Here is a 14,582-nt window from a genome sequence, read left to right on the forward strand (position 1 = left end):
TGGCTTGTAATCTACACAGTAAATTATCACTTTCAATTCAATAGGATTATTTTTAGAATTTCACTCATATAGGTAAGATATGAGAATATTAATCGGTATTATGGAAACAATACAAATCCTTGTCCAGAAGAGAAAATAAATCGAATAATGTGGGTTTTTTTAAACTGGAACTTTAAATTATCATTTTTGCAAAAACAAAGATCACATCTCTGAAAAAAAAGTTTGTTATTTCTTGTAGTGAATTAATGAAAGAGGGCCCAGGGAACGATAGCTGTTGAGTTGAATGTTCAAATTTAATGACAGACATCTGTTCTTTATCTTAGGCTGTTATATTGCAAACGGCTCTTAGAAAATCTGTTATTTTGAGCATTCTGTACCTTTATTGCCTTTCAATTATTTTGCTTTGCTTTATGTGCAATAGTTCAGAAGTCATTGGAGGTATCATCTGATGTATTCGTGAATTAACAAAAGTAAAATTCCATTTTGTACATTGTTTCACCTGGAGTATCATTCATGCATCATCTTAAAGGCCACAATTACACATGGCTTGTGGGTCTCAAAATGCCACCATACATTGGCATGTTCGGGTATAAGAGGTGTGTTTTGTTCCAATATGTGTCCAATGTGTAACTACAAATGCGTATTTGTAGCTTGGTAACACAATGAATGAGAAATATACACAATCCTGTTACCTGCTGGATGTCTGCAGAGCATGTATCAATGAACAAGGCAGATTACAGCCATTACTATAAAGCAGGAGCTCAGCAAAGCAAACCATCTACTATGTTGACATTGGACAGCAGCAGAAAGGATTTCCCCTTTCACAACCAATGCTAATTGAAGGAATTATCTACTACCTGGAGTTTATTTGCTGATGAACATCCACTGAGTGTCACTTCAATTCAATTAGTATTGAGTTTTTAGTTTGCTTTGAAATTTTGAATGTGTTCAGGAAGCAGCAGTACTGAAGGACTGTGCTTTGATTTCAAGGTCTCTGGAATGGCCAGTTGCTCCGTAACATGAGTCTTTTGACATTCTTGCCCTCTATGGCAAGAAAGACATTTGTGCCATAGAGGGAGTACAGAGAAGGTTTACCAGACTGATTCATGGGATGTCAGGACTTTCATATGAAGAAAGACTGGATAGACTTGGTTTGTACTCGCTAGAATTTAGAAGATTGAGGGGGGATCTTATAGAAACTTACAAAATTCTTAAGGGGTTGGACAGGCTAGATGCAGGGAGATTGTTCCCGATGTTGGGGAAGTCCAGAACAAGGGGTCACAGTTTAAGGATAAGGGGGAAATCTTTTAGGACCGAGATGAGGAAAACATTTTTCACACAGAGAGTGGTGAATCTCTGGAATTCTCTGCCACAGAAGGTAGTTGAGGCCAGTTTGTTGGCTATATTTAAGAGGGAGTTAGAAGTGGCCCCTGTGGCTAAAGGGATCAGGGGGTATGGAGAGAAGGCAGGTACAGGATACTGAGTTGGATGATCAGCCACGATCATATTGAATGGCGGTGCAGGCTCGAAGGGCCGAATGGCCTACTCCTGCACCTATTTTCTATGTTTCTATGTTTGGTATTTATTTTTTGCTGTGACTGCAGGGAGCATGACGAGCGGTGTTACAAATCCAAACACTATGTTTGAAGAGGGAGGGGAATGAGGTGGGCCCTCAACAAAATGATAATTCATCTAGTGCTTTCAGGGAGTAGTTCCTATACCGGGAGTTCAGTGAGGAGTAGTACATGAGACCAGGAGGGATATCTGCACAGAGATGTTCCAACAGCCAGCATCATCAAGGATCCACACCACCCTGGTGACTCTTTCTTTTTATTCGTGCCATTGGGAAGAAGGTATAAGAGTCTGAAACTCTAAAGTTCAGGTTCAGGAATAGCTTCTTTCGAAAAAACCATTGGCGTATTGAACAAGATGAACGCCAACTAAATCCAGAACTACGAACTGCCTGAGTCGTAGTAGGGACTTTGGACTTTGTTTTTGCACTATATTTCTTTCTTTAATTGCACTTCTTACTGTTTATTATGGTATCTATTGAGTACTGTGCTTACACACCAGTTGTGCTGCTGCAAGTAAGAATTTCATTGTTCCATTTTGGGAAATAAGACAACAAACTATTCTTGGCTCGTTACTTTTTTGACTTAACTGCAGTGCAGGACAGATTTCTCCTCCAATATTTTTATATGGTGGGACTGGAAATGGAAAATGATGCATTACTCCTCTTCAGTAGTAAATATCCCATTTTGCCACACACAGCTATGCCTGGGTAATCACATTCACACTCTGTTCTGAGACAATTGAACACGTTTCATTCTCTTTACCACAGAACAGTGGATGAACTTAGTAAGCAGTCATGCCCACAGTGCTGGATATTATTGACTGCATATGATGCATTGAAAGCGCTAACCTGTTAACTCAGTGATGTCTCTAACCGGAATTGAATCCAACCACTTAATGTCCACTTGTGCCCTGCCACACGCACGATGCATCAAACAGGATCCCAATGCAAAATACTGCAAATGCTGGAAATCTGCAGTGCAGTGCAATGACCAGACCATGTTAATTTTCAGCCGATATCCATCTCAGTTCCTCCAGTTCAACCTAAAGCTCATTTGCTGTTGCAGCATCTGTTTTCATCATTTCCATTCACCTCCACCCACCTGCTGCAGCCACGATGCACCTCTATTTTCAAAATTGCAGTTTGGCTTCAAGTAACAAATGCTAGGCTGCACTGGTGTTTGCTGCCCATCAAATTCAGCCCACTGATTGTGCAATAGGTGATCAGTGAATTCGGTGAACAGTGCTGAAATCATTACCCTGGGCTGGTAACATGAATTTCAGCCATTGACACCATTGTGTTGAATAGACTGGGCTAATTGCACACGACATTCCCTGGCCTTGCTTTAAGGTGTTTTTTTTTCAAATCTGTATTTGTTGATGAGCATCCTCAGCAAGGCATTTAAAAACTCCGCTGTCAGTTACATCACCCCCTTGAAAAGTTAGTGATCAAGATGTTCTGCAAAAACGTGTTCATGCAACAATATAGCTCTGCTTTTCATTCAGCTCCTTTTAAGGCAGGGAAGTACACAGCTTTACCTCAATTCCAATTTGGCATGGCGACCTCAATATTCAAGAGTTGGATCACTAATCCATGTCCAAACACTCATTTTTTGTGAAAATGTGAGTGCAACTGTATTTGAACAATGATTCTCAGTGTCTGGCAGATAAGGGAAGATCTCACTCCAACATTTGGCTGTGTATATTGGTATTTACTATTAGATGTGCATGTTTCTTTAAAGAAGGGATTCTTCCTCAGCCAACACCATCGATGATGTGAGGTTCAATTATTCACATTCCCAATTATTTATTAGAAATTTACTGAACAGAGTGTTATGTCAGACATTGGATAATTGCATAGCTCACTACACTGATCTTCATCAAGCTGAATTAAATCAATCTTACAGTCCAAGTAATTTGTTACTCAATTGATGTTTAGCTGTATTGTCCTTGCCTTCCTTCCATTAATTATAACAGCTTGTGAAATTGTAATGTAGAGCTCTTGCTAATTAATACTCTTCGTCATTATGATGGATAAAGGAGTTTCTAATGTAAAACGTTACTTCAATCCAATGTGCATTCAATTACTGAAAAATAACATATGTAAAACTACTGGTTCCTATTAATTTTACCTGTTTCAGAGATCCCTATTGATATTTTGTTGAATGCCTCAAAGTTAAAATGATTTATTCCTGTTATACATTGTCAGTTCTCGAAAGGGTTTACATTTATTTGGTGTTTGATCGCATTCTGAAAAGCACTCAAGTACTAAACATCAAGTTTCAAATTATAGTTTAAATCATGGTGGCAATCATTTGGCACAGAGCTAGGCTGAGGAAGGATTTTAAGTCTCGATGCTCTCATGACCCTTTGACATTCTTCAATGGTGTTTTGAAATCTTGGACTAAATGTCCTTGTTTCACATTCAAAGAGCATCTACCTCAATGCAGATTCCCATCAGTATTGCACTGAAGTTGGTTATATCCTCACATCAAGGAGTGAGTATTGAGACCACAAAATGTTGCCTCATATTTCCAGCGTTGTCAACTGAGCCAAGTTAACATACCAACAGAGATTTTAGATCAGGCTCGCATCTGTTTTATTTTATTACACCAAGGAAATAGCAAAGCTAGTAGTTTTTTTTTAAAAGCGAAAACTGTTACATTTATTTCTGTTCGGTGTTATCCTGTTCTTCCCCCGTTTAGATTTCTTCCTCACAACTTTGTGGATCTCAACAAGGAAGTTAACAGTTTTGAGGAATCTGTACACATGCACACCCACCCACAAGCATACACACATAGACACACGCACATGTGTGCACAGACTCAGACACACATGCATACATAACACCACACAAATCACAAACTGTTATTTACAACTATAACTAAACTATTGCAGAGACAGGCAATATCACGGCACCACATATAGACTGATTCACTGGAGCATTTCCACTCCGATACCATAATAGCCACTATTCACCATTCAGACACAGCGAGTTTAATTAAGTTACACCACAGTGGATATCAAATATGAATGTGATCCACTTCTTACTGGAATAAAACAGATACAGACTTCCAGCACAGGAAGTGGAAAGACAGAAAGATTTACATTCATATGATGCAGTTTGCAACCCAAGGGTATTTCAAACAAAGTATTCTTTGAAATCCGTATGATTTTCCCATCTTTGACCCAGGGTGTTTTTTACCTGTGCTCTGAATGAGATACGCTAACACAGTATAGATATATGGAGGCACAAGGAACGGCAGATGCTGTATAAATGAAATAAACACAAAGTGCTCTATAACTCAGCAAGTTAGGCAGCATCTGGGGACGGAATGGACAGATGATGTTTTGGGTTGGGACCCTACTTCAGAAACAGTTCAGTACCGTACTTCAATGCAGGTAAAGAATTAGATTGAGGCTATCGTGATCTGTTTAGGTCCAATGGCAGTAAATGTTTTCTCTGTGATCTTTTTGAAGATAATTATTCATTTCTTAAACAGAATGTTAAATACTCTGTTGTTATTTGCACCCTCAGACAAAGCTAATTCCTGCACAACTTTACCCACAAAGCATGCACAGGCTAAATACATCAAGTCCTTTTCATCAAGCTGAGATTGTAAAGTAACCCATTCACAAGTCAAGTAAGTACATAAATCTAAATTAATAAACTTAACCTGTGTAATAATTTGGCAACATTTCACTATCAAAAGCTGGTATTGGTCATTTTTCTTTTGCTTCAGTTTGAGTGTTAATGACTTGTTTGTTCTGGCGATGGTAAACATTTCTTATTAAGTACCTCATTCTGAAAAATATGCTTGTTAGTGCTGATAAGAGCTATTCGCACCAAACATTGTCATGCATTAAATATACAACAATTGAACAATACTGGTATTATAATTGTACACTTTATCAGGATAACCCAAAGATTGTTATCACACCAATTTTTTTTTTTTTTGGTTCATGGTTTCTGCTGCAGATTTTACTTGGTGCAGAATGGGAGTGAATTTGTAGAATCAAACCTGCGAGAAAAAATACATTTTTTTGTGAAACAAAATGGTTTCTCAAAATCAATGACTTTCTTATTTACACGTCCTTCTACCATTGACCATTGTCTGCCCAAGAAAAACAACACCACTCATCCTTTACTCTGCTGCTGAGAGGTAATGGTTCTTTCATTTTCCTTTCAACTTGGGAAAAAAGCCAACACCTTCCACTTCATTTCTCCTTGACAGAAATCACTATAAACAATTATTTTTTGTTAATATGTTCAGAAGATTTTGGAAAAATAAGTGCATGCTAACAGAATATAATTTGAATATAGTGCAGGTAGCTAATAAAATGCTCTTTGCAAAAAAAAACACATGAAGAAAAGATATAAGTTTCATGTTGTAAATTTTCTGATCTCTAGCTATTGTAGCAAAGTGTTCTTCAAAATAAGGTAAGATTTATCCATTATGGAGTACAGGTTGTAAGGAACAAGTTGTAAAAACAAGTTGCAAGGAATCTCCTGTTTAACAGATAAAGTACAAAGTTCATGAAGGTAGATAGAAAGATCCCTTGTGACATTCAGTGGCATAGGTCAAGGGATTAATTACTGTTCATACTGCTCAAACAAGATTTTTAAATCAACAAAACTCAAGCAATTTGTGTTGTCTGTTTCAGAGAGCTCTTGGAGATCTCAGTTTGCATGGTTGACATGGCAATGGCCTCATAGTCCTCCTCTCTGGGGCTGCATTTGCAGTAATGGAGAATTGATCGCAAATCCCTCTGAAAATTCTTATTGAGGAACCCATAAAAAATGGGGTTTGTGCAGGTTGAGAGCATCGCTGCCAGATGGCAAATGGAGAAAACCAGGTTGTGGTGGCAATTATTAATGGCCTCATAGTTCCAATCAAAAACAGCATTGAAGATGTTGAGAGGTAGCCAGCAGACTGCAAACGCAACTACGATAGAGATGAGCATAATGTTGATTCTTCTGTTCTCATCTGCCCTGTATTTATTCTCTCTCATCTTGTCCATCATGCTGTTTCTCCTCCTCAGGCGCACATATATCTTTTAAAGACAAAACAAGATTATTTTTAACAGGTTTGTAGGAAAGAACTGCAGATGCTGGTTCAAATCGATGGTGGACACAACATGCTGGAGTAACTCAGCGGTGTCGGAGGGAAGGAGGAACCACAGAGGGGGTCAGCCTGAAGAAGGGTCTCGACCTGAAACGTCACCTGTTCTAACTCTCCAGAGATGCTGCCTGTCCCGCTGAATTACTCCAGAATTTTGTGTCCACCCATTATTTTTAACATCTTATATTTAGTAATTCAAGCATTAAATTTATAGGATACTAGACCAAGTGCAGACCCGTTGGGTCTGCTCCCCCAACGCAGCCGTTCCCTACCCGTAGCCCCCACGGGAGACGTGGTCCTCCAACTCAGGCGGCTCAGGAATCAGCAGTGCAGCTGTTTTTAAATGGCGTCTTTGAGGCGGGATGCGGGCGGCAGCAGCCGTTATGGTCGCTGACCAGCAGGAGGCGACAAAATGAGTGGGGGGGAAGGATTTTATTAAAAATGTGTACATAAACACGACAAAACGTAATGAGGAGTGGATACTTGTAATGAAAAGTGAAATCTCTACCGAAATGGAAAAAAACTCGGCATTTCTGGGTCGGGTGTTGGTGTAGCAACGAATCAAAGGCTGACAGCCACAAGTCAGAAACACACACAGCCACACAGCCAGACACACACAGAGTTTTAAATATAGATAGATATTATTTTCTAGAAATATTATTTCTCTAAGGTGACAGCTCCCTAGTCAGTAAATGGACTAATGAACCACCAGCTATGTCTTACAGTCCAGGAAATGCTCAGTCCTCCAGTAGTTTCTGCTGAGTTGGCTCATCTCTGCCTGCAGGATAGAAGGAATGCACAGTTGGCTACACTATCCTGACTTAAGGAACAAATCCAAGGTTTTGGCACCAAATTCCTAACCAGTGACCCTTGTGGAAGGTTCTTCCTACTAGAAGATTACAGGGTCAGGCTCGGCAGTGCAACCTTCTCTTTGAATTGCCTGAATAGGGTCAATGCCTATGCCAATGCATCAAGAACCAGGAGCAGAAATAGGCTACTTGGCTCCTCAAGCCTGCACCATCTTTCAATAAGATCGTGGTTGATCAGACTGTAACGTCAAAGCTGCATTTCCATGGTAACTTTTCACCCCTTTGCTTTTCAAGTATTTAACTATCTCCACCTTAAAAATAGTCAAGAACTCTGCTTCCTTCACCATTTGAAGTAGAGAGGTATAAAGATCTACATTGGTACTGGTTCAGCTATAAAATGAGGCCACCATGGACAAGTTGGGCCAAAGGGCCTGTTTTCATCCTCAATGGCTCTGGGAGGAAAACAAACCTTATTTAAGTTTTTTAATAGTGATCCCTAGTTCCCACAACAGGGAGAACCCACACTGTTAAGACCCCTCTTACATTCTTCAAACAAATCACCTCTGACTCTTTGAAAATCCAGCAGATACAAGCCTTGTCTCTCCAAACGTTCCTCATAGGATGAACTATACACGGTGTATTAATCCACTAAGTACCCACTGAACTACTTTGAACATACATTAACATTCTTTCTTAATAAGGAAACTGATGTGATACACAGCAGTCCACATACAATGATGGTGTCACTCAGCGGGACAGGCAGCATCTCTGGATAGAAGGAATGTGAGACATTTCGGATCAAGATTGAAGAAGGGTCTCGACCCGAAACATCACACATTCCTTCTATCCAGAGATGCTGCCTGTCCCGCTGAGTTACTCCAGCATTTTGTGTCTATCTTTGGTTTAAAACAGCATGTGCATTTCTTTCCGACAACAACAGTCCACATGTTGTCTCACCAGTCACCTGACTGAACTGGAATATTTGCCTTCCTACATTTGCATTCTGTCCGTTTTCCTAATTATTTGTAACATTGCACACTAGAATACACACTTGGCAAGATGTCAACTATAACTTGATTCCTCTGAGAGCATATTCATAAAGGTATCGTCTTGCACAGGGAATGCAGAGGAAATGCAGAGGAAAATACAAGTAGTTAAAAAGACACAAACTTCCAGTATTAGCTATTCATTAAGGCAACCAAAGTACACAATGAGTTACTAACAATTATATCCTTAACAGTGTTCTCTAAAATGCATTAACTTAAGAAGGAGTGAGGCTCATGTAAATCATTGCACAACGCCATAGAGAAACTATTAATGAAATATAAAATAGAATATCTTCATACATCATCTCAAAGCTACTACTTGAAATTATAATAATTCTCACTGTTCAATAAATCAGTCTTTGAATTATTCATCGGTAATTGAATTAGTCTATTTTGGAAACAGCCCCTAAATCCTGTTAATTGTAATATTTTAAAATATACAGAAAATGTTTTCTGAAAAAAAATCAGTTAAAATCAGTGACCAGTGTGTAAATTGGATAGGTGCCAAGCCGTCCCCTTTCCTCTGTGCATTTTAAACTTTTTTTTTATGGTTCAAATTCAGGCTAACGTGACTAGTCCAATATTTCAACTTGGTCGGTATGGACAAGGTCATAAGGTCATAAGTGATAGGAGTAGAATTAGGCCATTCGGCCCATCAAGTCCACTCTGCCATTCAATCATGGCTGATCTATCTCTCCCTCCTAACCCCATTCTCCTGCCCTCCCCCCATAACCTCTGACACAAAGTGGACAGAAGTATCTGAGTCTGTGCGTGCAGCTCAATAACTATGTATTCCTATGTGGGATAAGATCCCTGCAAGGAGCAACATTTATATTATTTATTTATTTCTTCAGTAGTTCTAGTGAAACACTGAATATAATTCTTAAACCTGCACTTAGTGTATCACCACAAATGACAGGCAAAGAAAAGCTTCAAAAGCACTGTTATGAATTTGCTAACAGTGAGTAGGAGAATTCTTATTCCTTTTTCTCTCTTGCTGTGACTGACTTCAAAATGTTCATCCATTTTTGCTATTCATACTGTATTTGTGTTACTAATGGAAACTCCATTGTTGCTATCAAACAGTTTAGAAAACGGGAACTGGGGACAAAATAAATGACAAGACTGCACTGCTTAAGGTCTCTGTGGACTCACCGCATCTGAATGGGTTGAATTTGTAACTTGTTTCAAGCCAATGTGCCAAAACGTCACACTGCTGTCACTGTTCATGGCCATCATTTCTCATTCAGTATTCCCCTGTTCCCTTTTCCCTTTCCTCTCCCCCTTCAATGCTGTGAGACTCAAGAACACTAATTGTCAGGAGATTTAATGATTTGAGTTTTACAATTCTCAACAGTCCCCGTTGTTTTGTTCTGCTTTGTACACATCCGACACTCATCAATGTCTGAAATATAAACAATGGAATTTATACTTTAACCTATTAAACATGATTTATTTTAATTCAGTGTGATATTTTGGGAAACATTTCGCAAAGAGCGTTTGTCGGCACTGGGCCAGTACTCGCTGGAGTTTAGATGAATGAGGGGGGGTCCTCATTGAAACATACAGAATAGTGAAAGGCTTGGATAGAGTGGACAGGACGAGGATGTTTCCACTCGGGGGAGAGTCTAGGACTAGAGGTCATAGCTTCATAATTGAAGGACGTTATTATAGGAAGGAGATGAGGAGGAATTTCTTTAGTTAAAGGGTCGTGAGTCTGTGGAATTCTTTGCTCCAGAAAGCTGCGGAGGCCGTCAATGGATAGAGTTAAGGCAGAGTTAGATAGATTCTTGATTAGTCCAGCTGTCAGAGGCAGGCATGAGAATGGGGTTGGGAGGGAGAGAGAGATCAGCCATGATTGAATGGCGTAGACTTGATGGGCCGAATGGTGTAATTCTACTCCTATCACTTATGTCCTTATGATCTTATTGCAAAAATATCATAGCTTAACACTGCTATGTTCCTATCAGAAATAGTTTTCTCATCATTTAGCAATCCAAAATGTTACTCATTACAGAGTTGGAGTGGACTTAACTATTGGGATGGATGTTAAAGCTAATCCAGAAAACAGTAAATATAAATTTTGAATATTGATTTCTATCAGTGCAACATATGATGAAAGTGATGGGTTTCACGGCTGCTGTCCATATCGATTTTGTACGTTCTCCCCGTGACCTGCGTGGGTTTTCCACGGGCGCTCCGGTTTCCTCCCACACTCCAAAGACGTACAGATTTGTAGGCCAATTGGCTTTGGTAAAATTATAAATTGTCTCTAGTGTGCGTGGGATAGTGTTAGTGTGCGGTGGTCAGCACGGAATTGGTGGCCCAAAAGGCCTATTTCCGCGCTGTATTTCTAAACTAAACTAAAGTAAACTAAACTAAACATGATGTAAAGGTCTTCAGAGAAAGGGGGAAAGAAATCCTGCAATCTTGATGGATATCTTTGTACGTGGCTACATGAAGTTGTGCAAGGGCCTGGCAAAGGCGAGCTAACACCAAGTGTTACCAAGGTGCCAAAGCTCTACTGGACCTGGTATTACAGCAGATGAGCCTGGCCAATGTACTATTAAGTTGGACCTTCCTGACCATCTATCCCTTGCACAACAAAAAACACCTTTGACCACAATTCAACCTGGCAGTAGTCAGCACGGAATGTTCTGGGAACCTCCAGAGTTAACGAGAGGGTTGATTCTGTGGGATTGTTTCCTCCTGCTGACTGTCAAAAGTCATTTGGCAAAATGTTTCACCACTGGAACTCTACAAAAAAAACCCAGGAAGACCTTGTGTGTAGAAAGGAACTGCAGATGCCGGTTTATTCCGAAGATGGGCACAAAGTGCCGGAGTAACTCAGCAGGTCAGGCAGCATCCCTGGAGTAAAAGGACAGGTGATGTTTCGGGTCGGGTCCTTGGTTGGCTGGCGGTGAGTATAGCACTCCTCGACAGATCCTTCATCCCCAGTCGGAATCAAAAAGTCACTGCATGCTGCACATAGGGCAATCATCCTTTAGTTTTACTTGCAAAGTAAAAGAACCAATTGATTTCTTTATTCCTTTTACTGTTAATTTAGAAGTAAGTAATTCTGCTTCTTGAGTAGATTTCCTATTGGGCACTACTAGTGCTGCAGCTAACAGAGCAGCTGCCTCTAAGCTCCAGTGATTTGAGTCCAATTCTGACCTCAATGCCACTACATGTGTGCCATTCACACATTCTCCCTGTGACCTTGTGGGTTTCCTTGGGATGCTCCAGTTTCCTCCCACATTCCCAAAGGCTTGCAGCTTGGTAGGTTAATTGGCTGTTGTAAATTGCCCCAAGTGCGTTGGCGATTGGTAGAGTCTGGAGAGAGTTCATGGGGAAGTGGGGAGAGGAGGGCGGCACGGTTGCACAGTGTTGCTGCCTTACTGCACTTGCAGCGCCAGAGACCCGGGTTCGATCCCGACTACAGGTGCTGTCTGTACGGAGTTTGTACGTTCTCCCCGTGACCACGTCGGTTTTCTCCGAGATCTTCGGTATCTTCCCACACTCCAAAGACGTACAGGTTTGTAAGTGAATTGGCTTAGCATAAGTGCAAATTTTCCTAATGTGTGTGTAAGATAGTGTTAATGTGCAGGGACTGCTGGTCGGTGCGGACTTGGTGGGCCAAAGGGCCTGTTTCCGCGCTGTATCTCTAAACTAAAAAAAGTAAAGTAAAATGAGACTGGAGTGGAATAAAGTAAGCGGGTGCTTGCTGGTTAATGTGGATTCATTAGGACGAAAGTCCTGTTTCCGTGCTCTATGACTGTGACTTGGAAAACTTTCCTAAGCAATCGCATCAAACCAATTGAGAAATGCACAGCAATTCATGAAATGAATAGCAATGAAGTTTTGTTAAAAAGAAAGTTGAAGCCTATTTCTGCTAAGTTCAATGGTACCACATTTGTCATTTTGACAATCTGTTGGCTCTACAGCTCTCCATGGTTTCTGAACTTGTGAATTGTAAACACCAGGAATAGGGGGTTTCCTTTGTGAGACTGAAGTCCAATTTTTAACGTGTTTCTTTCCAGTGCTGCTCAGTCAAGTCAAGTCACGAGTCAAGAATGAAATTCCTACTTGCTGCAGCACAACAGAATATGTAATCTTAATAAATAATATAACAAAAACTCAGAAAAAAAGAACAATAACAGTATAATAATAATAATAATAATAATAATAGTCTATTGTAGTTCATAGCTTATGAGGTTGTAGTGTTTAATAGCCTGGTGGCTGTAGGGAAGAAGCTGTTCCTGAACCTGGACGTTACAGTTCTCCGGCTCCTGTACCTTCTTCCCGATGGCAGTGGTGAGATGAGTGTGTGGCCAGGATGGTGTGGGTCTTTGATGATGTTGGCTGCCATTTGAGGTAACAGCTACGATAGATCCCTTTGATGGTGGGGAGGTCAGAGCCGGTGATGGACTGGGCAGTTTGCACTCCAGGACGTTCAAGTTGCCGAACCAGGCCACGATGCAACCAGTCAATATGCTCTCTACTGTGCACCTGCAGAAGTTCAAGAGAATCCTCTTTGACCTACCGAATCTCTGTAATCTTCTCAGGAAGTAGAGGCGCTGATGTGCTTTCTTTATGATTGCATCAGTCCAGGAAAGATCGTCAAAAATGTGCACGCCCAGGAATTTGAAGTTTTTGACTCTCTCCACCATCGTCCCATCGATGTAAACAGAATTGTGGGTCCTCATCCTTCCTCTTCCAAAGTCCACAATCAGTTCATTGGTTTTACTGATATTGAGAGCCAGGTTGTTGTGCTGGCACCATTTGGTCCATTCGATCTCACTTCTATACTCTGATTCATCATCATCTGTAATTCGTCCCACCACGGCGGTGTCGTCAGCGAACTTGAAAATGGTGTTCGCATTATGTCCGGCTACACAGTCATGATTATAGAGTGTAGATAAAAATGCTGGAGAAACTCAACGGGTGAGGCAGCATCTGTGGGGTGAAGTAATAGGTGACATTTCTGATCGAGCCCCTTCTTCAGACTGATGTGGAGGTGGGGGGGAGGAAGAAGAAAGAGGTGGAGATAGTAGGCTGTGGGAGAGCTGGGAAGGGGAGGGGAAGGAGGGAGAAAGCAAGGACTACCTGAAATTGGAGGAGTCAATGTTCATGCCACTGGGGTGTTCCCTCTCCCCCTCCCAGCTCTCCTACAGCCCACTGTCTCTGCCTCTTCTTTTCTTCTTTCCGCCCCTCCATCCCCACATCAGTCTGAAGAAGGGTCTCGACCCGAAACGTCACCCATTCCTTCGCTCCATAGATGCTGCCTCACCCGCTGAGTTTCTCCAGCATTTTTGTCCACATTTGATTTTTCAGGCATCTGCAGTTCTTTCTTAAACATTGAGTATAGAGTGAGTAGAGTAGGGGGTGAAGTGTTTCTAACAGACTGTGATCTGTGGATAAGGGAGTCGAGGAACCAATTGCAGAGGGATGCGCAGAGACCCAGTTCCGTGAGTTTCATAACCAGCTTGAAGGGGATGGTATTGAACACCGAGCTGTAGTTGATAAACAAGTGCCTGACGTAAGTATTTTTATTTTCCAAGTGGTCCAGTGCGGAGTGGAGAGCCAGTGAGATCGCATCCTCCGTGGACCTATTGTGATGATGGTCGAGGTTCTTGTCGAGGTAGGAGTTGATTTGCCCCATAACCAACCTCTCAAAGCACTTCATCACCACTGACGTTAGTGCCACTGGTCGAGGCACTGGTCACCTTACTCTTCTTGGGCACCGGTATTATTGATGCCCTCTTAAAGCAGGTGGGAACCTCAGACCTCAGAAGTGAGAGGTTGAAAATGTCCGCAAAAACCCCAGCCAGTTGGTCTGCACAGGTTTTGAGAATCGACCAGTATACGCCATCAGGTCCAGGCGCTTTCCGAGGGTTCACCCCCCTGAAGGATCTTCTGACGTCGGCCTCTGTGACTGTGACTGAAATACCATTGGGGCGAATGGGGGCTCGGGAAGGCACGTCAATGTTCTACCTATCAAAGCTTGTGTAGAACGCATTGAGCTCATAGGG

At 41.3% G+C, this 14,582-nt stretch overlaps 1 protein-coding gene across 1 annotated transcript in view; it reads right to left on the reverse strand.

The window, feature by feature from the left end:
* Positions 1–4,553: 4,553 nt before the first annotated feature.
* npy1r (neuropeptide Y receptor Y1) overlaps positions 4,554–14,582 on the reverse strand; it is a 30,382-nt gene continuing 20,353 nt past the window's right edge. Inside the window, exon 3 of the mRNA XM_055646081.1 lies at positions 4,554–6,627. Coding sequence (XP_055502056.1) covers positions 6,211–6,627 — 417 coding nt within the window. The 3' untranslated portion in view covers positions 4,554–6,210. The remainder of the gene's footprint in view (positions 6,628–14,582) is intronic.

Source organism: Leucoraja erinacea, chromosome 1 (genome assembly GCF_028641065.1).
Source record: "Leucoraja erinacea ecotype New England chromosome 1, Leri_hhj_1, whole genome shotgun sequence".
Classification (NCBI taxonomy): domain Eukaryota; kingdom Metazoa; phylum Chordata; class Chondrichthyes; order Rajiformes; family Rajidae; genus Leucoraja; species Leucoraja erinaceus.